General features: G+C 53.0%; 1 protein-coding gene across 1 annotated transcript in view; it reads right to left on the reverse strand.

Annotated features, from left to right (window-relative positions):
* Positions 1-315: 315 nt before the first annotated feature.
* Positions 316-27818, reverse strand: part of LOC131674270 (glycine, alanine and asparagine-rich protein-like) — a gene marked incomplete at its 5' end in the record, with an annotated part of 92246 nt that continues 64743 nt past the window's right edge. Inside the window, one exon of the mRNA XM_058952853.1 lies at positions 316-340. Coding sequence (XP_058808836.1) covers positions 316-340 — 25 coding nt within the window. The remainder of the gene's footprint in view (positions 341-27818) is intronic.

Genomic DNA, 27818 nt, shown 5'->3' on the forward strand with positions numbered 1-27818 from the left:
ACGAACGATAATGAAGAACAAGCTAAAGTGTGCATGATGCTACTGAAAATACGAAATGAACAAGATTAACCCCTTTCGTAGTAACTTGAAATTGGCAAATTATGGAATGTTTCATGCATACGATGATAAGGTTTCACTGTCGTACACGTTGAAAATTCGAATAATTTCTACCTTGTCGGAGTAACTGATACTATATTCATAACAGCAAAATCGTAACTTGAGCTGTATCTTGGTCTCAGTGTACACAAGAACAGCCAGACGTCCGTTTCAGTCAACTCGAGTTAGATTTCTTAGGCATCGAAATCTTTGCAGAATTCAGCGAACTGACTGCGCCAAATGTCTGAAAAATCTCCATACTTAATTAGAGCTTGAATGATCGAAGCCGCAGCACACGAGCAGCACACAGGCAGCACACAGGCAGCACACGACCGAGCGAGAATGATTATACTCCGTGCGATCCATATCGCGTTTCCTGACGCACGAAACAACGCTGATTTTCAATTTGAAGGGACTTCCGCGGCAGTGCGTTCAATCTGCATTATTTGGATGTACTTTGCAGTATGCAAAGCGAAAGATTAATTTGAGCAAACAAAACGAGCGAGCTCGCGCGCCGAAATTGAAATTGAGCGGCGGCGCGCAGTGGCGCCACCTCGCGATTGAGCCGCGCGTTTGCGCAAACGTTGACGGGTCGGTCGGTAAGCTCGGTGCGCGCGCTCGAATGATCGCCGGTCCGACGACGATCACTCGGAACGGCGTAGCGAGAGCGATATTTCATCCGCCAGCTTATCTTTGCGGGGGCGGCTCAGCGAAGAATGCCAGCGATATCAGCGGCGTAGCAGCGGAGAGATAACGAAGAAGCTTACCTCTCTCGATGGAAATCGCCTCGCGGATCTTGCCTACAGATTGCGACACGAAAGCGCGAGGCTACAATCAGCCGTCCGGGTGCTTACCTGCAACAGAAACGGAGGAAAGGCTTTAATGGCGCGCGACGCTCGACAAACGTAAAAATACACTCGGACAAAGAGCCGCCTCGGGAGGAATAAAGGCGATCGATAAGCCCGCGCGAGCGTCGACCCGCGTGATCGAGAATTCAGCCGGTTCATCGGCTATTCCCACAGCAGCGAAGTCGCGAAAATTCGCCGCGGCAAGTATTAACAATGCAGATTGCAGAATCAACGCGGCGGACGGCGGGCGGCGTCACGCGTCGGCGCGACGCGATTGCTCTGGCGCACACCTGTCGAACATTTCTTTCCTGCGAATTCGCGGAGACTCGCGCTGGAATTAACGCTTGCTTGCGCTTCAAAGCACTGTGTTAATAATTTTGCATAACAAACGGCGAGCGACAGAATGAGCTGGCTCTGTGTCTCGTTTTTCCGTGAGCGAGCTGGTAACGAGACGCGTTTACATTCGTCGCTCAATTTGCATCCATTTAAAGCAGCCCGCCTCTCGTCCCGGTGACACTTTCAAAAGGGATCCTAGGCAGAGAGAAGAGTAGAGACGGCGAGAGAACAGTTGTAGGCGCTAATTTCACCGGCGGGCGAGCGTGCGAACGCTACTCGAAACCCCTTGTCGAGTGGAAATAATAAGAATTTCCGCGAGTGCCATTCGGAAGAGCCGCCTCCAAAGCTACTCCCGTTTCCAAAAGCAAGCCAGGGGCCAGAACTCCATCCGGCTGCGCGCATCGACTGCAAAATATGATTTCTGCCTAATCGTAGCCGGCACCCGAGAGCGCGGCGCGGAGCTTCAATTCCCCTTTGGATGTGCCGCCAATATTCTCGGCGTTCGAGCGTTCATTAAGGCATTCAACGGTTTACGAATTAAGCGACGCCGTAATTGCGGCTTGCGCGAACCCAAAACGAGAAGCAGCGACAGCAACAGCACAGAGAGAGAGAGAGAGAGAGAGAGAGAGAGAGAGAGAGAGAGAGAGAGAGAGTTTGTTGAATAGGAGCGTTCGTATAGAAATTCCCGCACGTCGATTCGCCCCCTCCTCCCACTATTCCCCTGTAGCCTCGTCGTGTTGCAGCAAGGCGTCTTGAGAATTTCGAGACGACAACGTGGAGAACGGAGTGAGAGAGAGAGAGTCAAAACACGACGCTCGATTTCTCACTCTCTGATCCTCGACAGCTCGTTTCCACGCTCGAGTTCCATTTTAATTTGCTCGCAACTCTTTGCCCACCTCACATACCTGCCGCGCGCTCGTTCATTTTTCGAAATAGGCCAAACAACCTCGCGCTTGCTCTGCCGACTGATAATAGACAGTCCTGAAAATTGCTTTCGCGAGAAAACGCGCAATAAGCAATATTCCGTCGACTAGCTGCCGCCAGCCGCCGCTGGCTTGTGTGCACTTTCCGCTTGCTACCTTCTATTTTCATTTCCTTGCATAATCTACTTGTATCTTCGATTCGACGCCCGAATCGTTTCCGCTAGTTGACTCGCAATGCAAAGTCTCACTGCGCCGTCGTTTCTCTCGTTCTTTCCCTACTCGTCCCCCCCCCCCTCCTTTTGCCTTTACTTCGACTCGGACGCTTTACTGCGCAGCTGTAAAGTTTATACGCCGAGAGCCAGTGTGCCTTATAAAAATTGACTCCTTTGCGCTAGCGAGCAAGGATTTGAATTTTACGAGCGGGACCAATGGAAACAGTCGGTAAGTTCGTATAAATTTCTATATTTGACCCGCTCGCGCGCTCTCATGATTATTTCACGGTAAAATTGCATATTTAAACAATCGAATTTTCGCGCCCAAATGCATCCTTGGAATTTTCAGTTCTCGTGAGTCAGAAGCTTCGTAAAGATTTTTCATCCGCGGTAAAGCTATTAAATTGCCCTTGCCAGTTTTCTGCGTTCGCTCTCGTAAATAAAAAGGGAAATTGTAATGACGCGAAGCGACACTTTAATGTCGAAAAGTCCCAGATCGGAGCGACATTTTAATGTCGGATGGTCCCAAATCGAAGCGACATTTTAATGTCGGAAAGTCCGTAAATCCGGGTACGTAAAATTCGCGCGCGCACGACTTGGAGGTGCAATCCGCGCGGAGCTTTTACTCAAATGAGAAAGCTTAGAAGCACACGGAACGTCGTTCTCTTGCTTGTCGCCGTCGTTGAACGAACGAACGTGCGCGCGTTCAAAAATATTTTCACTCCCGTATAAGATAAGTAAGTAAAAGGGCCCGAGAGCGATCCTCCAGACTGATAATTAATTAGCGACGTAAAAGTTGGTTGCTCGTGACAGTGAATAATGCAATTAGCAAGCTGGCTCTCCACTAAACTCTCTCTCTCTCTCCTCTCTCTCTCCTCTCTCTCTCTCTTTCGCGTGTACACGAGTGCACGCATCGGTGAAAAATGAGTGAATGACGGATGAAATATGAGCGGCGTGTCAGCGAGGGGGCGACGATTCGCCAGTGCGAGGCGGCAATACGTCCAACTTCCGCAGACACACACGTACAGACGCACGCGCACTCGCACGCTAGAGTATGGCGGCGCCAACATTTTTAAAAAGCCTTCCCTCGGCCCTTTTGCCGCACGATAGCGGATGCCGATCGATCGGCGCGAGACGAGTCTCTATCAGCACCGCTAATATTCAGGGAGAAAGGTGATTAGCGGAAACGCTCTGGCCGCGCGTCCAAATCGCACGAGAACAATGGCAATAGGCTTGTTTACAAATATTATTAGCGGCGACGAGCTTCGACAAACTAGACGCACAGTCGGCGCAGTCGCGCGCGCGCACAGAGACAGTGTGAGAGCAAGGCGGAATACAAGGTAATTAGTAAAGTCCACAATAGTATGGGTGTGTCGTTGGTGGTGGTAGTCAGAGTCGTCTGTCTGGTTCGGGGAGGGAGATGTTCCATCTCGCCGGCTGGCTCTTTATCGCGAGCGCGGCCGACTAAAGCGTGACTACCACCACTGCGCGGCCGGGCCAACTCCTTTCAACAATTCTACCTCGCAACAAAGTGGATGTGCATAATCGTCCTCGCCTGGCCGGCCTGTCTGCGGATCCGCCTGCGTGTCCCTTCCGCGGCCCTCTTCAAGCTCCAGACTTACTCGCGGTCTCGCTCTCTCTCTCTCTCTCTCTCTCCTAGTCCTGGAATTATTTACGAGCCGAGCTTCTCGCGGCGCGTGTGGCGCGCGCACGTTGACGAGCCCTCACGGCTGCCCCGCCGAGCTTTTTCCATTGTCTGCTGCAGCGATCGCGAGGAGCATTGTGATCAAATCAAACGTCGATTTGCGCCTTGCATAAATAGAACCTCCGCGACAAGAAAACCCAGGCGAATCAAGCCTGACACGGCATTCCAATTAATTTCCAGATGGAATTTTGACACACCCGAGCTCTGCCGCGGCGGCGAGTGGTAGAACCAAAGACTTTAATCCACGTGCCGTGCTATCGATTAGACGGCCGCGCGCGTCTACTAATTTATTGAGCATACAACTGACGTGCCTTTTCTTTCCCATCTTGTGTCGACCCTCGGGGCGCATTACGCCATCGGAGTATAATCATGGCTGCGACACGAGTGGATCAGACGCGACGAGTCCGCTATAAATAGAGAAGGGAAGAGCCAAGTCTCTTTTTCGCTCGATAGCAATCGAGTTTAGCATTGGCTCGCTCTTCCGAGTCGATGAGCTCTAATTATACATGAACGCGCAGACGATCGTCTACGGGGGCGTCCGTCATATTTCAATTACCGGGTCGGCACGTCGCACCGACAGAGGCAGCGCCGGTTCCTCCGAGCGCTTCCCCTCGCTCTCGCAATGAAAGCGGAATCGGCCGAGATATAGATAAGATCGTCTTGAAAGCAGCCTGCTACGAAGCGACTCGGCGACTCGGCGACTCCTCTCTAGCGCTCGCTCCTTTTCACACCCGCACGCGCTGCGCTGGCGTCGTCGCCGCCGTCGCCGCCGCCGCCGCCGCCGCCTCCGTGATGAAAGCGGAAGCGACAAGGTCGTAAGCCGCGCACTTTGAAGATGGCTCGGTCTCGCTCCCGCTGATTGCACTGACATTTCCATGGTGCGCGCGCCCTCGGCCTTCTCCCCGCGGCTCGTTACCTTTCACGACTAGTAAGCTCGTCTTATTACCTTCGTCCTTCCACCGGCGACGCCGCTGCCTTCCTAACCCCCTCGAGCTTGCTCGCCTGCTTGCTTGCTTCCATTGAAGCGGCCGCCGCTGGATCTCGATAAGAGATTCCACCGGCGACCGAGGAGGAGCCGCGCGCGACCCAGCCAGACCGGATCGTCCGACCGCCCGTTCGTGCTACTACCCCGCGGCACCCCCTCCCCCCCTCGGCGGAACGACCTCTAAACTTACGACCTGAGACATTCTCCTGTTCCCGCTTCTTCTTTTGCTTCTTGCTTTTTGCCTTTCTTTTCTCAAGGGAATCGTTCGAAATCGCGGATAATTGATCGTTTGGTTCTCAACGAGGAGAGACGCCATGAAACTTTTACGAGTTCGGCGAGAAACTTAATTATATAGTTCGCCGATTATTCGGTTATTCGGCTTTCATAATGCCATGCGTTAACACTCGTTTAAAAGGTTTGGATTATCAACTCACTCGCGACTGGTTTTAATATATTTTCACAGAGATTATTTGCCAACCAACAATTGAGTACAATTGCGTGAGTGAAATCATCTACTTGTGCATTACATTATGATAATATTGGATTTATAAATGGACGTTCGAATGTTAATTGGAAATATTGGAAATGAAGTTAGGCTACGAATAGAGCGTAATAATTTCAGCAAATTATTCGCAAATTATAACTTTTTAAACGCTCACTTAATATTGCCGATAATTCCTTGACGTAGCCTGCATAGTTATACTATTCCGATTGCAAGTTAATGAGATTCGGCTGCACGCGACCAACTGAAATGACTAATGAACCTATTTGACGAGATTTAAACAAAAAATTCTTCGAGTTCCAAGTGAGTTTAATGACAAACGAACGTTGGCTCGCTGTTTTACGATCTCTAGACTCACTGCAGTTATTTTACGGCTCTACAACACCGTGAGCTGTTTGTTGGAAAAATCCTTTCAAACTGGAGCTACGCAACATTTATAAAAGTCACAGAATGACCGTTGTGTTCTCGGTGCGATTGTTATCTTTTAATTTGGCATGGCCGATCGACGTCATTGCTGCGCCGAAATTCACATCGTTTAATCATTTCGCAGAGCTCAATTGTGCATTGGATTTTCGGTGAGACGACGAGTGCAAAGCCGATTTGTACTTGCCTTTGTTGAGCTCGATCAAACTGCTCGCAGTCCGCTGCAGCTGTGCAACGCTTGCTCGCGACATCTTTACATAAGATCGGAAACGACGGAGCACAAAGGCGTAATATCGAATGTGAAAGGGCTGAGGCCAAAGACCTAACATCTGCGAATTTGCGGCGTAATTTGCGAAAATGTAGAGCTGCGAGATCGCTCCATCGCTTCGGAGAAATAACAGTCGTAAATTTATCTAGCGTGCAACGTTCTCAAGTGTCATTACGCACGCGAGAGCAGAAACGTATAGCGGCGCGTCGGCGTCGGCGATGACGTGCGGAGAGAGAAGCAGCGCGGCTGTGCCGTAAAGGGCCGAGGGAACCAGTCGAGAGATTGAGGACCTCTATGCGCGGCACATATATCGTGCGCTCGCGAGCTTAAAGACGCGGAACATCAGAAATCTCTTCCTTTCGCGAGCAACGGGCCGTGGCGCAGCGCGGGAAAAACTCATACGTGGCCGTGCACTAAGCCAACATCAAACGATCAATCCCGCCAGGGTGGATACGCGCAAGCTCCCGCTGCCCATTAGCAGGCACTTGAGCAGCGCCAATTTAATCGAATCTAATTGTTCTTTTTCAAGCCAGAGCTCCACATCTATCTCTATCTCTCTCTCTCTCTCTCTCTCTCTCTCTCTCTCTCTCTCTCTCGAGCGCGCGCGCACGCACACGGCCACGCGTTTGAAAAGCGAGCTAATGAAAAGCGCCTGCGGAGCTTTCAAATAATCATGAGCGCGCGTCGTGGCGGAAGGGCGAGTAGGGAATCTCTATCGAGGTACGGGTTCACCGGCTACACGCTCGACTCGCCGAACGTGTCGTAGGTCAGCGATTCTAGCACGAGGCCACATAAATCTGCCCCCCCCCCCTTTCTCTCTCTCGCTCGCCAGCTTGGCTAACCGGAAATCAGTTGGTTTCCGAAGCTGTAGCTACACGTCCAGCGTTCCCTATGCGTCTTGCCTGCTTCCGTTTGCTGCTGCTCGCGCGCCACCTCAGAGCATCCAAATTTATCGGCTCATTAGCAGGGAGCTCAGGTCGTTCTACCTGCGTATCAAGTTTTAGCGCGACCGACATACGCGGTATATCGCGCGCGACTCGGACATCGACAAGGGAGAAAAAGCAGAAGCAGAAGAAGAAGAAGAAGAAGAAGAAGAAGAAGAAGAAGAAGAAGAAGAAGAAGAAGAAGAAGAAGAAGAAGAAGAAGAAGAAGAAGAAGAAGAACAACAACAACAACAACAACAACAACAACAACAACAACAACAACAACAACGGCAAGCTTGCAATTCAGCATGGCGCGTCTGCGCACGCGATGACGCTAACCTTGCCTCGGCTCGAGCCAACGTTGCTCGGACGCCAGCCTCGCGCACATTTTGCCAAAACTGTTATTATTTCCCTGGAGCGCGCTGCGCCCAACGGAAAATCAGTCGAAAGTTAACGCGCCGCACGCACTCTCCGCGCGTAGTTTCGCCAAAATCTTGTTTAATGCCTCTCTTTACGGGGAGCCGCAGAGCTGGCCGGAACAGCGTTCGCTGCCGTTGTGCATCTACGGGCGCAATCACCGTGAGCAAGTACGCCGATCGCTGTGAAAATTATCGTCGACGCAGCCCTCGAATTATCGTCAATGAAAATACTTAGCCGCGCGCACGCGAACGTTACGCTGGAACGACGCGCGGCAACGATGGATGAGCAATATAAAGCGAAAGTAAAGCGAGGACGCTCGCGCAGTAAGACGTGAAACTGTAAACATTCGTCATTTAGTCGGGTGAGTTGCGAGGAGGTGCGGCTCTGGCACGCAATTAAAAGCGAGGAAGCGTTGAACGGGCGAGACTCGCGAATAACCGAAGGCGAGTCGCTGCAAGTTTCGGGCGATGGCAATAGATTAAAAATTACGTCTGCATAAATGATGACCGGCGAGCGGAGCTTACTTGGCTGAATACGAAAGTCGAGATAACGTACGTATGCAGTGCGCTGCGTAAACACAAGCTTTCCTTGGCACACAGCCGCGGCTTTTTACGCGTGGCCCTCCCGAGCGGACTAATAAAATCGAGCATTAAAGAACTTTCGGCGGGATGAGGGAATTTGTTTTGGCGGAGTTTTGGGGAGCAGCGCAGCGGCGGATGTATCGGAGCGAGTGACTGGGAGCCGAGGCACGGAGCAGTAAATCATGCGAGATATGCCGGGGTGAAAAGTCGCGCATTTGTCGCAAGCTAACCAGATGCTGGGGACAAAGCGCGCTATGCTAATGCCCCGCGCGAGCTCGTAGATCAGCGCGAGGCGAGTCGGCCAGCTCTCGAAATGCAGCAAAGCTGAAAAAGTATATAGGAGCGCGGGCTCGGGAGGCGACGCGCCGGAAACGCGCTGGAAACGCGCCGGAAACGCGGCTGATATTTGTGCCGGTGGCCGTCGATTCCTCGCGGCTGTCTCGCGGTCCGTAATCACGCTTGGCCAACGATTTTTAATGGGAAATAAATCCTGCGAGACGCGCCGCCACTATATCCCGCCTCTCGCTTCATCAGCCCTTGTGCTCAGAGACACGGCGGAGCAGCCAAAGAGAAAGCCAGGCAGACGGGCAGAGATCAAATTTATCGAGATAGAAAAATCTATTCCGCCTGCTCGTGAGGTTGGCAGCCGAGAATATCAAGAGCTCTTCCTTGTGTTTCTGCCAGCTCTCGGGTAAGAGGGTTTGTTCCCGGCGCTCTCGCTTTAATGAGTTTCGGCTTTGTACGCTGTCTCACCTTTACATCGGCTAATAAACTCCCGCGGCGCCTTATATAGATATTTTCGCTCGATACGCTTTATATCCAGCAGAGAGACAAGCTTAATCCGTTCTTGCTGCCTCTTTCGCGAGCCGCCGTGAGCCGCCGTGAGCCAGCGCTGCCGAGAGCGCGAGAATAAAAGTTTGACTGGGCGTAGTCGTGGATAAACACGCGCAGCGCGCCTTGATTCGCCGGAGCTGGCGAACTCATTGAAAAGAAACACAATTCTCGAAAGCGAGCACTTTTCCTAGAGCCGTGTCGTCGGGCTCGCGAGCATTATGCAAACGACAGAGCCCCGGGGCAAAAAAGCTCGCCTAGGATTATTTGTTATTCATTTGACGAGCGGCGCCGAAAAAACCTCGGCCCTCCGCGGGGACGAGCTCTAATTTCAAAGTTGTCCTCGCGCCGGCAGACCGGCAAATCAGCCAGTGGGCCGCCAAATTTGCATGTAAATCGTCTGTCAATAGCAGCGACGCGGCTCATCGCGACTTGCGCCGCTGCGCGTATAGATTATTCCGCCGCGGCGTTTCCTCGCTGATTTGCAGCTCTGGTTTTTCGCGTCTACGCGCCGACGAGCCGCCGCTCCCGTCGAACGGAGGAGGAGCTCCGCGGCGCGCGTATTTCAGCCGGACCTTTTTGTCTCGGCCGCGCGAGACGACGACGTCGCCCGTAGGCGCGCACACCTTCGAATCGCGGCTCGCGCGGCGCGCACCTTCGGCGTCTGCGTGCACACACAGTGACGCGTTCCCGCCGAGCTAAGTGTGCGCACGGTGCAAGTTTGATGCTGGCGCGCGTCACGGGAGGCTGCGCTTCGATCCGCATCTGGCGGCGCGGCAGCCGAGGGCGCGAGACAGGCGACTGTAATTACGGACGCCAGTCGCCACCTCCGCTGCCCTATCCCAGCGTCTGCGCGGCATTGATATGTGCGTATTTGTCACTCGCACTCCGCCAGGAGAGCCGCAGGCACGGCAACGCACACGACGTAATATTAAGTTACACTGGCAAATCTCAAAGCCGAGGATTATGTACCTTGAGGAATAGTTGCTCCTTGCGAGCGGTTCTGACAGGCCGCTACTGTTCCCTCCTCGCGCTGGCTGGCTGCCGCCGCTGCGCATACAAGCCAAACTACTGCTTGCAGTTCAGCCGAGTGTTTTGGAAATTCACCGCAACAAATTGCACTCACGAGCTGGAGAGCTCAAGCGCCCCGATTAATCAAACTACTCGTGTACGTATACGCCGCTCTGCTGCTGCTGCTGCTGCTGCTGCTGATGCTGCTGCTTCTGTGTCGTAGCTGCGCACGTGTGTGTGCGCCGCGGCCACGCGATATCGGCATTCCGATAAGGCAATTATCGTCGCGCGACTGACGAGCGACCTTATGCATAGGCATTCGCCGGCGCTTTGACCTTAGCGTTTCTCGCTTGCTCGCTCTCTCTCTCTCTCTCTCTCTCTCTCTCTCTCGAGTTGCGACGCGCGCCGGAGATACATTATGCATTTTCGGGCTCCGAGCGCGATCGCGGGCGCCGCGCGTCGAGCCCCATTCCCACTGATTTATTCGCTCGAGTTTTTCAATAAACAGCGAAGCGTCCGACGGACGGGGATCGTTCGTGCCCGCGGCGCGCTCATTAAGAGCTCTCCCACGGCCGCCGCCACTTAGCGGCGCCCGCTCCGAGCAACTTTTGATATTTTAATCCACACACGCGCGCCACCGGACGGCTAAGCAGTAGCCGAGCTGAAATATCAAGCTCGCTTCCCGCGCTAATTAAAAACTCGGCCAAGGCGGAAAAAAATTTAATCAACTCGTTTGGGGCGACCCGCAGTATTTCTTCAAAGATGATTTATGAAATTCGAGCGCGTGCGGCCGGCCTGGCCACCAGGGTGCGTCGAGGCCGGCGGTCACGCGAGCCATTTTACGTTATTCGCAGCTGCCGTACGATCAGAGAACTTGCTTTAACTTTGGGGATTTAATCGGCTGTGTTCGTAGCAGTAGCAGTAGCAGCCAAGTTGCCTCGCCGCAATGGCCACTTTGCCAAAATTGATTTTCGCCATTAATTCAGATTACCAAGCTCGCGAAGCTCGCGATTGTCACGGTTAATATAATGCGACGTACACTCTCTCTCTCTCTCTCGCTCTTTCTCTGGCATACGGCGCGAGCATAGAGCAACCCACGAAACAAAACGCAAAACCAAGCGAAACGAGCGCAAGGAAGAAAAAAAACACTGCGAATCCCGCTGCAGTGTAATATCCGCTTGGCAGTGATATTTGCAGGGCGGCGCGATTGCAGCTTTTAAAAAAATTGTACAACCGTGCCAGATTCGAGTGATTCCAGCGCGTACACAGTGGGATGGGTGGGCGAGCGAAAAAAACCGGCCGAGTCCTCTTTCGGCGACACGTCGCGTCGCACGAGAGCCTTCACTCTCGCTCTCGATGCCCCGCCGCGTGGCTATGTGCGCGTCTGTCGCCGCGAGTGCGAGTCAGCCGTCGAAAATAACAATTAAAGCGATTGCATTAATCCACTCGCGGCAGCGCAAAAAAGGACAATGCACTTGACAGAGCGCGTGTTAATGAACACGAGGAGCCCGGACGATTCCGATCGTTTGTTCTCGGACTGACGATGACGCTGACAAAATCTCTCTGGCTCTCTCTGTGGGGCGTTGTATCGGCACATAAATGCTTTTCCCCGGCTCGCAGCGCGCTGATGGGAATCGCACCAAAACAATGAAAATAATCAATCGCCCATAGTTGACGAACGATCGAGACTGGAAAAAAGAAGGAATTAAATAAATAAATAAATAACGCGGCAAAGACTGGGCGGGACGATCGAGCGGGTCTTGGCCGATTTGCCGAGTGGCTGGCGTATAATATAAGCGATCAGTGCGAGTTGGCCGTCGGTCGAGAGATAACGAGCTTCGTAGCCCTTTTTTGCGCGCAGCGGCGAAAGTCGTTAAAGTATCAATGATTAACATAATCCCGACGGTGCAATTACTGTACCGCGAGAGTTCGGGACTAAAAGTGCAGCCCTCGCGCTCTCCTATCTCGTGCTCCGTAGCCGAGTGCTTAGTGCGCGCGCCAGCACTTTTTCGAGGGGACGACGGCTTTTTTCAATTATTCCCAGAGACGAGGCCACCTTTTACGGCTGGCTCGCTCCTCCTCCTACTCCCCGACCGCCAAATTGACTTTGAAAATATTACTCTTATTCGTGTGTTTCTACGGCTTGCTGAAAACTCCATGAATTTTTATGAGGCAGCCTTTTACTTTTGAATAATTCGCCTCTTCACGATTTCTAATTTGACATTACTCATCCGTGCTCGATCATATCTGACTTGCAAGTAGACCGAAATACGCGGAGAACAAAATTTGTTTTTTATGACTCACTGACAAACGCAGAACTTGGTGCGTGGCTCATTCGCTTATCGAACATCCATCAATTAACGATGAAGCGCGGAAAGGAAACATATTTTTATCCGCAATCGAATTGTAATGGATGTTTCTGCATCGCTATGCGAAAACAACCCGATGCAATTTTGAGGAAAAACTGAAATATGTTTCTATGTATTTACTATTGACATAAATACGTCGCGATGTAAACCGGAAAAGCTCGTTGTCCGAACGAAAAATCAACGTTCTCCTTGAAAAAAAAAGAAAAAAAGCCAACGATTGATGAATATTTACCAAATGTAGCGAAATTTTGCGAAAATTTTTTGCTCCAAAATTCGTGAACGTTCTGACCGTAGCGCGTCCACGCACTCGATTTATCAAATGAACTTTTTTGATTGGCAACGCATTGAAAACATGGACGCACCCGGTATATATTAAAAAATATCGAAATCCAATATTTAATATAAAAGTCGGAAGTAGTCGGAGAAAAATCAAAGAAAGAAAAAAGAAAGCTGAAAGGAGCGAGATGGAAAAGTAACGCGGAGCGCGAGTAGAAAAGGTCGCGTGTGGTCAGCCAGGCTCAATGAGAGAAATCCGCTGTCGGTTGCATAATCATCGCAGAAGCATCGCGTCATCGCGCTCGAGTCGGCCCACGTCTAAAGATTAGTCGACCGAGAAAAGCTCTCGCCATCGCGAGGAAACATTGTGGCGGAGGAGAGATCGATCGGAAAAGTAGGTCAGCCGTGGAAATGATCAATCGTCCATTGCCGGCGCCGCGCCGCGAGCCGTGCGAGCTGTGCGCCGTGGTGCCGGGGTGCCGGGGGTGCCGTGGTGCCGTGGCTCGCGCAAGCGAAGAGTGCGTCGGCCGATGAATCCGCGAGCCCCGGGATGCGGCATCGCACAAAGAGGCGGCTCTCGGGGCCCGCGGTTATCGCCGGCTCACCGGGCGGAGCGTAGGCCGAGATAGCGGCTTTGGCGCGGCCGATCGTTGGGGATTTAAGGGGCTCGGTCGCCCCGCGCCACGGCGTTATTTACCGGAGGTTAGCGCCGCGCGGCATAACAGCGCAACTAAAACGCGCGACAACTTTCGGGAAATAATGGAACGTCTGGCCGTAAGTCACGAGACAGAGAGCAAGCCGCAGCGGGTTTGCTGCTCTTTGCCGTTGCTCGCTTTTAGCCCCCGCTAAGCTCTCTCTCCCTCTCTCGAGAGTGCAGCATAAACTGCCCGGAAGGAATCACCGAGGCTTCGGCTGCTCCTACGCATCTCCGCGCGCGCCCGAAACACATTCCACATGACAATAGCTCGCTGGCCGATTTTAGCGGCGATAAAAGCAATTTGGCGCCGCGCACTCTTTCTCCTCGTGCTCAAAGGCGCGCGCGAGAGCTGAAAGCGCTAAAAAGAGAGATACGTATAGCGGAACGATGGCTGGAGGGCAGCAGCGGCAGCCTAGGCGGGCGTGTAGCGAACTTAAATAACGAGGCTCGCATGCTTGATGGCGGTCTGGGCTTTTTGTTTACAAGACGGCAGAGAAACGAGAGGCGGCGAGGCAGAGGCTCGATTTTTTTTTCACGGGGACGCTTACTCGCCCGCGGCGCTGGCTTGTTAGGGCTCAGCTTGTTGATCTTTCTTCCTTTCTTTTCTTTCTTCCTTTCTTTCTTTCGCGAACCGAGTGTCTTCTCTCTCTCTCTCTCTCTCTCTCTCTCTCTCTCTCTCTCTCTCTCTCTCTCTCTCTCTCTCTCTCTCTCTCTCCTCTCTCTCTCTCTCTCTCTCTCTCTCTCGCTTGTCTCTTGGCTGAGCTTGAGGGAGCTGCAATTCCAGAGCTACGACGACGAGGCTGCTGCTGCCGAATGCGCACTCTATGAAAGCATTTTTATCGGCGTGTTTCCCTCGACGACGTATTTTCTCCGGTTCTTAAAACTTGGCGCTTTCTTATTCTTGGCTTTAGAATCGCCGAGTGCTGCCGTCGCCGCTGCGCTGTGGCGGCGAAGGCGGCGAATTTTAAGTGTTTTCTGGCACGTAACTGACACGTCAGAATAAAGTACGCTTTTACGCCCCAGCCGAGAGTGAGCGAGGGGGAGGAAGAGAGGAGCCGGGCGTTCTCTCTCTCTCTCTCCTCTCTCTCTCTCTCTCGCTCTCTCTTCGCCGCAGTCCTCCAGCCGTAAATCCTCATTTGGAAACGATCTACGCTTATTGAGTTTGCTCTGCGCTCGTGTGCTTCGCGTGCGAGCGAGCCGCTGCGCGAACGCGGCCGGATAATGTTTACAAGGGTCGACCTCGCAAATCGAGCCTCCATAATGCCCGTAATTTGAATGAGAATGCCTGGCATAACCGGGTCAGCTCCGGGACGAGTGGGGAGGGGAAATTTATTCGCCGCCGCCGCATATTCGCCAAAACAATCAAAGAAAGGCACAATGCTGGGGGCAGGGCGCTCGGAAGGGCGCGCCGATCGGCCAAACAATTAGGCGCGCTTGTCGAGATTGAATCGGTGGCGGGCCGGCTCGTGGCGCGCGCATTAACGCCGATTATTATTTATCGTCGGGCGGGAGCCGCGCGCGTCCGGTCTTCGCGGCCGGAGCAAGTGGCGGCAAATGGGCGCCGGCGTACACGATAAGCCGGTTGTGCAGCGCTGGTCTCCCGCTAGTCTCCAGGATTACGCGATTAATTAATGACTCGGGCCCACGTCAATCGCGCCCGGGCTGCCGGCTTAGGCGTAATCGCGGCCTCGTAATCGCTGCGATTGCCGCGCCGGCGCGACTATTCGACTGCGACGAAAATCACGCGGCCGAAGCGAAAGAGCCGAGCGGGCTGCCCGGTGGCGCTGGATTCCGGGGCGTTGCCGCGCGCCGGGCCCAATCCCGAGCCGGGCGTCGATTGGCGATTTAATTAGTAAGAGCGCAGGCAGACGCGCGCTCGAGAGCGAACGGGCTCCCGGCAGCGAGCACGGCAATCCGATTGCCTCGGATACCAATTTCCCGTGGCGCCGCGGCGCTCGCCCTGGCCAAACTACCGGGCTACGGACACGGCTGCCACGGCAATTTTCGAAGCTCCATTTTTCGAATGCCATCGAGCTCTCCATTATTTCTCGCCGTTCCGCGGCTCGAGAGACGCGCGCCGACGGGATCGAGCCCCGGCGTCCTCGGACGATCGATGCCACGGATAGCAAAGGGGGTGCGCATCGATTGCGCTCGGCTCGGCGGGGGCCGGCAGATTCTCGCGAGCAGCGAGCTAACGGCACCGTCGCGGCCTGCGGCTTTGCCGAAAATCCCCGCCGCGCCGCTCGCTTTTTCACGCGCCCGTTGAATTTTCATGCACCGATGGCGCATTCTAACGAATTCACGGCTTGTTTGCCGCGAACAATAAACTGGAGGCGTTCGCGTCGGGCACAAACTCCGAGTGCGCGCCATGGCTCGCGCAAAAATTTGAGCTAGTTGTGCAGGTCGCTCCTCCCGGCGCGCGGCTACTTTTAATCAAGTTTTTATCGGCCCCGACAAATTAAAACCAAACAACTTGTACTTCTCTATCGTAGCTGCTGTCGCGATGTTTACTCATATTTAAGGCAAAAATCGATCGATCGCGTCGTCGCTCCAGGGGCCTTGGATAATCTATCCGGCAAAGATCGCAGTGGCAGTCGCTGTAGTGCTTTTGCAATCTCGTCGGGACAATGTTGGTGCGCTGAATAAGCAAGTGCATCGGCAATGAAGCTGAAGGATAATCGTTTGGACGGCAGCGGTTTTTGCCAGCAGAGAGCTGTACAGAGAGCCATAAGCGAGGCCGAGGGGTACTTAACATCTTGAATAAAACATGTAATCGAGGTGAACGCCTTGGCTAAAGAGAGAGAAAGAGCGAGGTAGAGCGACGCGGAGGGAGGGAGTTAAGCCTCAAGATTTTGAACATGCTCGTGGTCGGAACTGTGTTGAAGAGCTTATAGCCGGGAATTAGATGGCTCTCCTTCTCGTTCTCCTTTGTCAATTTGGACAGTGAAATATCAAAGTAAGCGGCATGGAATTCGCTCTCTCTCCCTCTCTTTCTCTCCCTCTCTCTCTCTCTCTCTGCGCTCGATAAGCCCTTCTTCAAGTAAAAACTTTGTAATCTTCTCGTTAAATATTACGCTTCTCTTTCCCGAGCTCCCAAATCAATTAGGCATCGCACGTGCGATAAAGAGTATTTTAAAAAAGCTCATTTATCCGATTTAATGTCGCGAGCTTTCAACGATTTCCGTATAATGAAGCGCCGATTTCTTAAACCAAAGGAGCAGCTACAAGATACGTCGGCCGGTAAAGGTTGAACGAGCAAATATTGATGAACGGCCCTGGAAGAAGCGGAGCGACACTCCTCGCGCGCCGAGGCGTCAGGTGATAATAAATTCCCGAGGCGTACGCTATACAAAGCGAGAAATCCGTGGGCTAAGCACTTCCTCTCGCGTAGCCGACATTGTCGGCTTGCCAAGCAGTCGAGCTGAAAAAAGGCCTGGAAATCGGGCGCGCTTTTGTCACGCGCGCGCGCTTTTCCCATCTTCGGATCTGGCAGATAACGGCTTTGGCACCTCCGTCGCCGCGACGGCGGCGGCCGGTCCGCAGCGGGCGCGCGCGCTGCGGCCGTTCGCGAGCTGGGATCGCGGCGCGCGCGAGCAGCCGCCGCCGAGCTCACGTTACAAACTGCGCCTGCAATTCGACGTGCCGAGTTGGCTTTCGCAATTTATTAGTTATAATTAGTAAACTTGGCGGGCAGCTTCATAATGCGCTCCGCGGCGCGGCGCCGCAATTAGGTGCTCACAGCTCGCGCAAGATAGTTAGGATAGCGGGCGGAGCTCGCGGAAGAGGGCAGCAATAAGGCGAGAGCGCGGCTGCGACGATCGATCGGGCCGCAGCTCCGCTCTCGTGCCGCCTTTATTGTCGCGCGAGCGACAGGCGTCGTCGGCTCCTTAAAAAAGAGTTGGCTCGAGCCCACCCCTCGCGTGGAACGCGCATTATTACGGACGACGAGCGGCGTAACGCATCCAGACAGCTCTCGCGTCGAGCGTGGGACGAGTTGTGTGTGTGTATGTGTGTGTGTGCGCGCGCGCGAGTTCGCGGCCACGATTTACGGCCGCGCGAGCAACTTTTCTTCGGTCCTGGCCCCCGTCGGCGAGCTGTTGCTCCGCGCAAGAGAGCGCGGCCCCGCAAAGCCAATCCCGGGGCCACGGGCGAAGGCGCCGGCTACTGCTGTTTTAATGGCGCGCGCGACTACTGAAAAATCTGGCCGATAAGCGGCCTCCCGAGTGCATTGTGATGGATGATGGATCGATGGATATTTCATGCGGCCGCTCCGCCAGTTGTTGCGGCAAATTCAATTTCCCCCTGTCGGGGATTATTCACTTGATGTATTATGCAGCGTACGGACGTCCGCCGAAGCTAATGCATACTTTCATCCTTGGGGATCGGGTGCGCGGGTCCCAGTCGGTGGTACACGCAAATTAGTACGATCGGATGTAACGGGCAAAAGTATTTTGGACGATCCCGTTCGGCACAGCTTCCGGCTCGCTGGCCAGCCGGAGCTGCCGGCACGGGGACAAGGCACACGTCGAGTCGGCGATGCGTGGCCGAGTATTTTTCCGAAAGGCGCCAGAGCGACGTTCTCGGACGAAAAGCGAGGAACACATCGACGGGTGGGCAAATGTATGATTGGTCGCGCGGAAGACCGAGGTTTGCACTATATCGGGTGACGGGCCGGCCAGGGACCGGAGAATTGCACTCGGTGGCCGACACGCGGGACGGCGCTTCTCGCGTGCGCGTACCTGGTTTTGATGGAGCAAAAGACGAAAATAGCTGGCATCCGTCAATGGGATCGGAACGGCGCCGATTAAGGAGCCTGCCAGATGCTGCAGATGACAAAATAGCGCGAGTGCGGGCTTTGTGGCCGGTTCGCTTCGCGAAGGAGATGGATGAAGCGCAGGCAGCGCCGGCAGCAACAATGGAAGAGAAACGAAGGAGTCAAATGAGTGGGGAAAAACGTGGCGCCGCGCGAGGCAACGTCAGAAAGTGGAAGTCGCTCGCGCGCGACCGAGGAAAAACGAGTCGCGACGACGATGACGGCGGTGGTGGCGGTGGCGGCGGCGGCGGCGGCGGCAAAGACGGCAGCGATTTCAATTATGCGCGCTAAGTCTGTCGATTACTTCCGGTCGGTTGGCTAGCGTCTCTCTGGCCAACAGCAGCGGCGCGGTCTCGCAAAAAGCTCGTCGAATTAGCTCGCCGCCAGAGATAATCGCTCGGGGAACCGAGCTTTAGCGGGCTTCGACGACCATTTCACTTTTCGGCCGCCCCGATGTTTAGCTCGGCGCTCGTCGGCCGCCAGTCTCTTATTTCATTGATTATAAGCGCTCACTCGGAGAGCGCCTGTTTGCCCAGAACTCGCGAGTATGGAGGGGCGCGCGGAGTCAGCGGAAACAGCTACTCCGTGTGTATCTAATTATATTCTTGGGAGATTCTTCGCTGCTTTACGCTTCGATTAATCCCGAAACTTGAAGCAAACTCCGCGGGAAATTCGAGCGAGCGCGTGCTACGAGCGACTATAACACCTGCAGCTCGCTTCGCGCGGCGAGTCGTTCCTTTCTTTTTTCTTTTTCTCTTCTCGCTCATTCCCTCAGCCGCCGTTAGGCATGTCACGACAAGCGAACATAAATTAAGCTATCCGGGAGTCTTTTCTGGACTCTTGCGCTTCGCTTAGTCATCGAGAGGGTATCGAGGAGCCGATGATCGGTTGTTATGGTTACGCGCGAGTGATGGGCTGCCGCTGCCGGCGCTGCTTGCGAAGATGATCTGCAAGCCAGAAAACTACACATCAATCCGGAAGGTTAATGGGCCTTCGCTTGTACTCGCTGACGGGCGGCCAGCGAGAGAAAGAGAGGGAGAGAGAGAGAGAGAGCAAGAAAGAAAAAGTAGCTTGTCTCGCTCAGCGAAGAAGGTTAGCGGCGACGGCGGCCTGGGCTGTAACTTCTTATATACGCTCGCCCTAGCGATAAAGTACATTTCTCAAGGTGACTGACAGTGGAAAGCTACTGTGACATTTAGTCGTAAAAGCGAGCGAGAAGCCGTGGCTGAAAGAGGCGTCGATGTGTATCGATCGCGCGCGACTGACGACGGAATTAACCGGCGCAGTCGTCATCGATCACTCACTACTGCTGGCGTCGCTACCGCCGCCGCCGCTCGACTGCAGCTGCATTGATTCCCGAGACAGAGGCAAATGTTCGTTTTCTCAAAGGCCGCTCGCGTCAAAGCTCTCGCGCGCGCGACAGAGAGAGAGAGAGAGAGAGCGTGCAGTACAATTTCGACGTCTCTAGCTCCTGCTTTTACGGTGACAACTCCGCCGGAGCAGAGCAGGAAGGAAGGAGGGCGGCCACTTTTATCCACGTAAAAACGTCAAGATGAGAACTCTCGGGCTAAATCTTAAGCTCCCGTTTATTATCTCTAGTTTTGTTTATGTCGACGTCGTTTATGCCGAGCTCGCGCTCGCGAAGCTTGCCTGCAAAATGTCAAGACAGACCTACGTCGAGGATCTCTGGAACAAGATCATTGACGGTCGACTCTGATAGCGCTGGCAGCAATACCAGCGGGAGGCTGTGGTTCGATTCTTGCCAAAGTGCACGTGGCGAACAAAGTGCGTGCCACTCTACCGCACACAACGAGCCAACGAGTTTGGCGCTCGAGTTATTGCTTATTGATTTACGCCGACCGTCATCTACAACTTATTTAACTTGCCGTCAGAGTGGCGCAAAGTTGGTCGAAGTATTATGACAATTACCAACTGCATTATAGTCAATTCCGACGCAGATGTATTCAATATTGATTTTGCATAATCGGCCAACTGACAGCGCACCAGAGAGTAGTAGGTTACAGCAGCATGTTTAACCCGGCGTCGCTTGCGCGCACGTAGCTAGCATCGGCTTGCAGTCGCTAGCTCGCGGGACAACTTTTCCGCTGATACAGGCAAAATTCGAATGCTAATTGCGAAAGGGTCGTAGCCCGGCTGCAATTTGTCAAAGTTTAATGATATTCGTGGCGAGCGCGTGACTTCGGATGCCGGGAGCCGCTTTAACGAGCGCCATAACGGCAAGATGCAAAAACGACTGGACCAAGGAGCGCTTCTCCCCTCGAACGAAGGGGGCGCGCGCAACACTCGGAACATAAAAAGTTCAGCCGCCCGGCCAAACAGAGAGGGGGGGGGGAGGGGGAAGCGCGATTGCGAAGCGAAGACAGGAGAAAACAGAGAAGTAGCAAGATCGGCTAAACTCCTTTGGGCTAAATTGATTGTTGCCAGTTGTGCAAGTCCGACGAGGAGAGATACGTGACGTGTATAAGACACGAGCGGCTGATTACGTTCCTGCGAGAACGAGGCGACCACTCGCACCTGAAGTCCGTCCGAGCAAACTTGGCGCTCCCGGCCGGCTCGCTTTGTGTCGTCCCGGCCGTGATTTGAATCTCCTGCCACGACCGACCGTGACGCGCTCGCGTCGACCGACTGGCGGCTGTGCACGCGCGGCGCACCACTCGACGAGCGAAAATTTCACCCTTCGCCGGGGCATTCGTGCGCTTTCATGCGACGCGCGCTCTGCACGCAGCCGCGTGCCTTCTGCTGTCTACCTCGACGCTCTGACTCTTTAAATTGCGCTTCTCTCTTGGCTTTCAATTTCTCTTTTTGAAGGGACCGCGAGCCCGCCTAAGGACTAATTACCCGCCTTTCACTGGTGTTTCGCGCAAGTAGAAAATCATGCTGGTCTCGTATCTCGTGGCTTACATCATTCATTAAAAAATCGATACCTTCTTCGTGCTCGCGATATTGCACTCTCTCGATAAACTTTAATGCATAAGCTTTGTAGGCGAGTCATATTCTAAAATGGAGCTTGAAGCGGGTCACGCTGCATTTATGGAGCGACCCGATATAAAATGATACCTACAGACTTAATGGGGGTACGAGTGAAATGGCGAGGAGTCTTACCTGAAAAGGGATGAGAGAGTTCATCAAAATGGGGCTAGTCAAGTCTTAATTAGTATGCCACTTGGTTTGCCGAGGTTTTGCATAATCGCCGAGAAATACACACAACTAGCGAACAGTGACCACTTGACGAGTGCATAGGTCCGATATCCATTTCACGAGCGCATAAATTGCCGCGGTAGACCACGCCGCACTCGCACATGAATTACGCGTTCGTTTAATAAAAATTTCTGAATGAGGTGAAAAGCCGCGCCCATTTGAAAGTAAAAGAACAGAATGACAGAAAGAGAGAGGGAGAGAGAGGAAGATAAAGGAATGTAGTGGCGAGCAAAAGTGCTCGTATAAAGAAGAAAATATTAAATTCGCATAAATTCAAAAGGACTCGGTCGTATTTGGAGGCCCTGGGGCGCTTGAGCAAAAGTAGCAGCGTTTAAAGTGGCCTCTTAAGGAATACAAATTAAGGAACGCCGGGCTGCTGCTACTGCTTCTGGCATAGCACAGCGTGGCTGAAGGAGAAGGAGTGCGAGACACATAATTACGTAGTAGAGCTGTCGACGTAAAGCGACTTTTTGCTCTCTCGGCCGAGTAAGAAGCGTACAAAACAACATTTAGGAGCTCCAGTCGCAGCAGCAGCAGCAGCAGCAGCAGCAGCAGCAGCAGCGCAGCGCTGAGCGAGGCGACGATCGCGCAAAACCCGACGGACATTATGTCGCCAGCGCGTTTGGCGTCGCGCAGTCTTCGGCCCGTCCCTCTCTCTGCGCGCAGCCTTTATTCGTCATACGCTCGCCCTTTTCGGTGCTCGTTAGAAAAAGCCCTAGCCGTCTCGGAGGCAGAGTATATCTGTATACGTAGAGAGCGGCGAGAGCGAGAGCGAGAGCGCAGTGGAGCGCGCAGACGATGATAAGTCTGGAGTGGAGGGCCGTTCGTTAAGGAGCTAGCAGGCCGAGAGCTCTAATGAAAATTTCAACGGGCAACTTCTCCTCCTTGGCCTCCACAAATCAAGCGAGTGCTAGCTGCTTCCTTGGCCTGCCGCCTGCCGCTCGGCTCGCTCTCGCGCGGTTGCATGTACACATCTCTCGGGCAGCGCGGTGGTGGCGGCGGCGGCGGCGGCGGCGGCGGCGGCGCGCGGGCGCTAAACGCTCGGCTCTCGCGATCGATGGCCCTGAGCGCTCGCAGGCAGATTGCCCACTAGCATAAATACGCCAAGGATATTGGCGCGACTCCGGACGCCGCCGCTTATCGATTCGCGGCGTAGGCCCGCCGATATTTCTCAGCGGGGCCGGCGCCACAAATGCGCGGGGATTTAACTAGCGCTGTTGTAAATGCACTACCTGTCTCTCCGGGCGCTGCCGGCGAGACCGACTTTTTGAATAAAATATCACTTTGACAGCCTCGCCTCGCCTAGCGTTGGAATTTCTCGTTTTGTTTGCGGCTGCGCTTGCACGCTTCAGCGGGATTTACGCGCCCAAGGTATCCTTGAATTTGTCATCTACCTCTTTCCCCCTCGTTCCCCCCGACGCTAATTTTTGCATTCATCTCTTCACTCGTGTTACGGCGCGCAGTTATTCATCGCCCGGACTTTCCGATTTATCGTTTTTATTTTTCGCCAACTTCAGAGCAAGCAGCCGCGCTCTGCTTAACTTTTGGTATGCAAGTGCTCTGCTGAAAAATGTCGCTCGTTCGCGCTAATTAATGCCGCGCGTGCAGCAAAGCCAATTTTTGCGCGTTCGAAAAGAACAAATCAAAGGTCGCTATTGAGACGCACGGAGAGAGGGAGGAAATAACTAATTGGCGAGTGGAAAAATGTCACAATGAACGGGGATTTGGCGCGGAATGCGAGAGCGAAAGAGCTTGCGCGCCGATGAATTTCTTTTTCTGCTGTCGTTTTGACAAGCCCTTCTCTCTCTCTCTCTCTCTCATCCGATACTTTCATTTGAAAGTAATTCTATTAGCGTCGACGATAGCTACCCATTCGAGCGGCTTATCAAAGTTTCAATTATTCCGATAGGAGATTAACGATCGATCTGCTATAGCCGTGGGGAAGACAGGCTCGTCCGAAAAAATCAGCTTGTCTTTTTGTCCCTTACAGTCCTCTCTCTCTCCCTCTCTGCTCCTCGTTCTTTCTCACTTGATTAGCGCGCGATTAAGTGGGCCCTGGCGCCGTATCGAGGTAATGAATGAGAAAAAGTAGTATCAAGTCTTGAGGGGTTGGCGGACGAGGTCGTTTCAGCGAGATTACCCCGGGCCGTGATGAATTTCAGTGGCGGTGGTGAGACGCTAGCAGCTCGTTCTCTCTTTGGCTGGTGACTATTTAAATTAGTGCCGAGGCAAACTCGCTGTCTCTTGGTCCAGTGGCGTTGCCGTAGTTATAGCGGCGGCAGGGCAGAGCGCAGGCCAAGCTCGTAATGCTTAGCCCAGCGGTTATTGGTCACTTAAATTTTCATGGGCCGCCGGCTGCGACATCGCGCCCCGCGCGCGCCTCTGGAAATTAGGCGAACCACCCGAGCGCCCTCTGACAAACACGCGCCACCATCCGAGCTGTTGCACCGCTCGCTACCGCTATACCTTGCGCTATATCTGTGCGCGTCGTTGCCGCAGTACACACGTGCGCCACCAGCTAGTGTACCGTTGCGAGAGGTGTAAAGCCTTTACGCTGCCGACGCTCTCTCGCACACTCTCTCTCTCTCTCTTGCTGCTTCTGTTGCCATCATAAATATGAGATTGGGCCTCTGGCCAATTACATTATGTGTGTGCGCAGGTACCTGCGCGTCGACTGCCGCTACCCCCCGTAAACTCCGTTATTAACGCATTCGTTTTTTTAATTTGCGCCAGCCAACGGATAATAATACGTTATACAAATATTATCATGGCGTCCGTTCGACGATTTTTCCTGTTTGTTTGAATCGCTCTTTTTTGCCCTAATCTTTCCGCTTTACTTTTGACTTTATTGCTCGACTGGCGTTTTTGCGGATTCTAGACGATATGTTGAATACGTTAACGACTGTCTTTTACTTGTTGAAAGGTGTAGCTTTACTTTTGCACGTCACACAGTATTCGAGTACAATAAATAATATTCGTAACAGTCACCGCGAAGGAAAATTAGACGATAAAATCTATTTGGCTCTGACAGGCTGTTGTAGCTGTCCATTGTTTTCGGTAGCCATCGCATGTTGTGTGCCAATTGAAAAAAGTTGGGCGCCGTAAAAATGTCACCAAAAATATCATAAAATATCATTTGAAATAGCGCCTGCAAGATTTTCACTTGGCCCCACAATACACTAAGTGATACATTTTCGTTAATAAACGAAAAGATAATGATGAACAATCAAGTACTTACAAGTATGCGATTGTCCAAAAAGACACGGACAACATAGAGCTCGCTCAATGCTTTTCGATAACTGAACAGACTAGACAGTGTCTACTTTCACGTACAATGCTTCCTATCTAGCTTAACGAGGTCAGCAATCATTATTAGTATCGCTGAAGATAATATTCATATCGGCTATAATTGAACGTATCGGTTAGAAAAATACAGGAAACTATTATTTAAACTACCGCGGTTATTTAGGCAAACGCGATTGCTTAATTCAATTTTAAACTAGGAACACGGTGTACTTATAACTTTTTACCGTTTCATAACCGTGCACTTACACCCGATTTACTTTCTCCAGCATCTCAAAATGGCAAATTTACAACTGATACGAGTGCATTTTAAAATATGTCCGTTGAGACCTAATTATTGTCGTAATATGATCGCCAGTGCAAAGTCGTATCTTAAATACGACTTTGCAGCGTCGTATCTGCGTGTAGCATCCCAAATAAATTGTAATACAGGCGTTAAATCGATTGAAATTCACAGTCTGTCAGGTCAGAATATATACAAATCAATCAATTTTACATTTCAAAATATCTACTTACATAACGTCTAGAAAAAAGTTGAATATACTATTTACGAGTATCTCAAGTATGGACAGTCTTAATCTATTACCAGTTATCAAAAGTAATTTACTGATCTGACGCATTCGTTTGAATGAAAACATTGAACATCTCGAAACGACGAAAGCGACCAAGTCGACCGATTCTGTCGGAGCGCCACTGATACCATTTGCTCGTAAAGCTGATGAAAATAATATTATTCCACACGTCTGTCTTCCACACGTCAGCAGAATGAAATGAGCACTCGTCGCCACGAGTTTGTAAATAAGCGGCCTCAAAGCCGAGCTTTTCTTTCATAATTTTTGCAGAGAGCGCGCCGGCAAAAGCGCAAAGACAGCGGCGCGAGCGAGGAAGAAAAAGCTCGCCCGACGACAACCCGAAAAATTTTATCTTCTAACTCGTCGAAATAATTCATGAAAATGAAAGATAAATCTCGTGGGCGAGAGCTCTGGACGCGCGACTTGCTGGCGTATCGCGGCGGCGGTGGCAGCGGCTCCTCCTCCTCCGGCGATGCACGAGCGCGCGACTCGGCACTCGCCGCGCGCATCCTGCACGCGAGATCATGAAATATGCAAAGAGGCCAAATTAAAAGCAGCAGAGGCGGCGGCGCCGGTGGTATGCTCGGCGAGAAAGCTCGTCCCTGCTGCAGGCCAGACGAGGGGGCAGGCCCGGCCGGAGTGGAGTCGTCCGCTCGTAAATTTCGGCCTGATTTCAATATCAGGTTTTTCCCCGGGAGTCTCCGCGCTGCGATATCGCGCTCGCGCCATTACGCACGCATTACACTCGCAGCTCCGGCGCGTGGCATCTTTTTATCTGCTCGTTCTCCTCGCTGTTGCGGAATGTTCGAGGAGACAGCAGCTCGTCAATTCTAGGAGGCCGCGCGACACAAGATAAAGGTATCGGCCGCCGAGTCTCCGCGGTTCCAGTGGCCGCGATGTATTTCATTTAGCGGGCGTCCGGGCCGCGCACGTAAGCCGTCCGTGTGCCGATTTATCGTAAAACGAACCTGAGAGGCGAGAGAAAATCTCGGGCGCGCGTGGACGGTCGTCGCGGAGAATCTTAGGGCGCAAGCTCGTCCGGCCGCTCCGACGGGAACGTTTGCTCGTGCGTGCGCGACGATGACGCAATAGCCAACGAAGCTACAGGCTCCTCGCAGCCTTTCTCTTTTCATCTCCTTGTTACTCTTTTATGGCTCTTCTTCGCCGTCTAGCGCAGTTGCCGCGAGGGAGAGAACGATGCATTACCGGGGAGAGAGAGAGAGAGAGAATGCATTTTATATTGAGGCAGGTTATTTAGAACGTGACTTTTTATTGCGGAACCTTAATACCCCGACGTTTGCCAGTATACTGCGCCAGTATAGCACGCGTATCGGAGCGGCTCCCTTGCTCGCGCGACTACGACAATTGCCTTGTCTCTCGCTGCCACTGCTTCCGCCTGCCGCCGAGCTGCGACTTCTCCTTTTTTCGTTCTCCTTCTGGCTCCTTCTGGCTCCTTTTGTCTCTTCGCCGGAGCGCCCGCGCTCCTCGATGTTCCACGAGTTTTCAAACGACCTTTTAAGCGGATAATTTCGCTCCTACGAGATTCTAGTGTGCGATCAAAAGACCGATTCTACCTCGCCTCTAGCCGCTTCCAGCAATCATATCTTTCCCTTTTCATAATTTCATAGCCCATTATTTGTTGATCTATCGCCTACTTTTTCAGCTTTATTCCCCTGGATTATCATCCAATTGGTTTTTTATTATAATTCCAAAGGATCAACATTGTCGCGATCCCTTTCTGCGATTCGATTTATTCATCGTTGCCGTGAGAAAAGTTGCCAGGCAAGAATTTCATTGTACTGACATCGGACGCCCTCGGCAACTCTCTTCTCCTCACAACTTGTAAACTGATTTTCTTCCGGCGTCAATTCAAAGTTCGCTCCGGGCTGCAAACAGCGCGAGCCAGCTCTGTGTTCTCTGCAAATTAAAAATTCGTCCCGGAGAGAGCCGACGGGAAAGTGATCGGGCGTCAGCGTCGACGAGGACTTGTCGAGCGCGCGGACTTGCGAGTAGCAAATATTTGAGAAATCTGTTGGCGATGGCGTAAGTGCGAGTGTCCTTGACTGAACGGCCGCGACTAAACGAACGATAACGGACGTTCGGAGAAAGCACGCGGAGTCGAAGCGGAGACAGGTTAGCCGCGTCTAAGAGCGCCTCGCGCGCATATTTTCGCGAATGACTCAATGCGCGCTCGCGTAACAACGGTCTTCGGGAATCAGACGCGAGGTCGGCCGAAGCCCGCGAGCGCGCGCCGATATCGGCCAGTTATCCCGAGGCTCGTCGACAGCTGCTCTGCGTGATATATAAGGCGAGCGTGCGCGCGGCGTGCGGCTATCCGCGACGCAGTCGCCGCCAGCAGCAGCAGCAGCAGCAGCAGCAGCAGCAGCAGCAGCAGCAGCAGCAGCAGCAGCGGCGGCAGCAGCGGCAGCAGCGCCGCCGCGGGAGCCGCGAGTCGAGTCAGCAGCAAGTGGCAGCGCGCGCCCGTACGTGTGTGCAGTGGCTGGG

Source organism: Phymastichus coffea, unplaced genomic scaffold (genome assembly GCF_024137745.1).
Source record: "Phymastichus coffea isolate CEN01 unplaced genomic scaffold, Cenicafe_Pcof_1.1 PCOF00224, whole genome shotgun sequence".
NCBI classification, from domain to species: Eukaryota; Metazoa; Arthropoda; class Insecta; order Hymenoptera; family Eulophidae; genus Phymastichus; species Phymastichus coffea.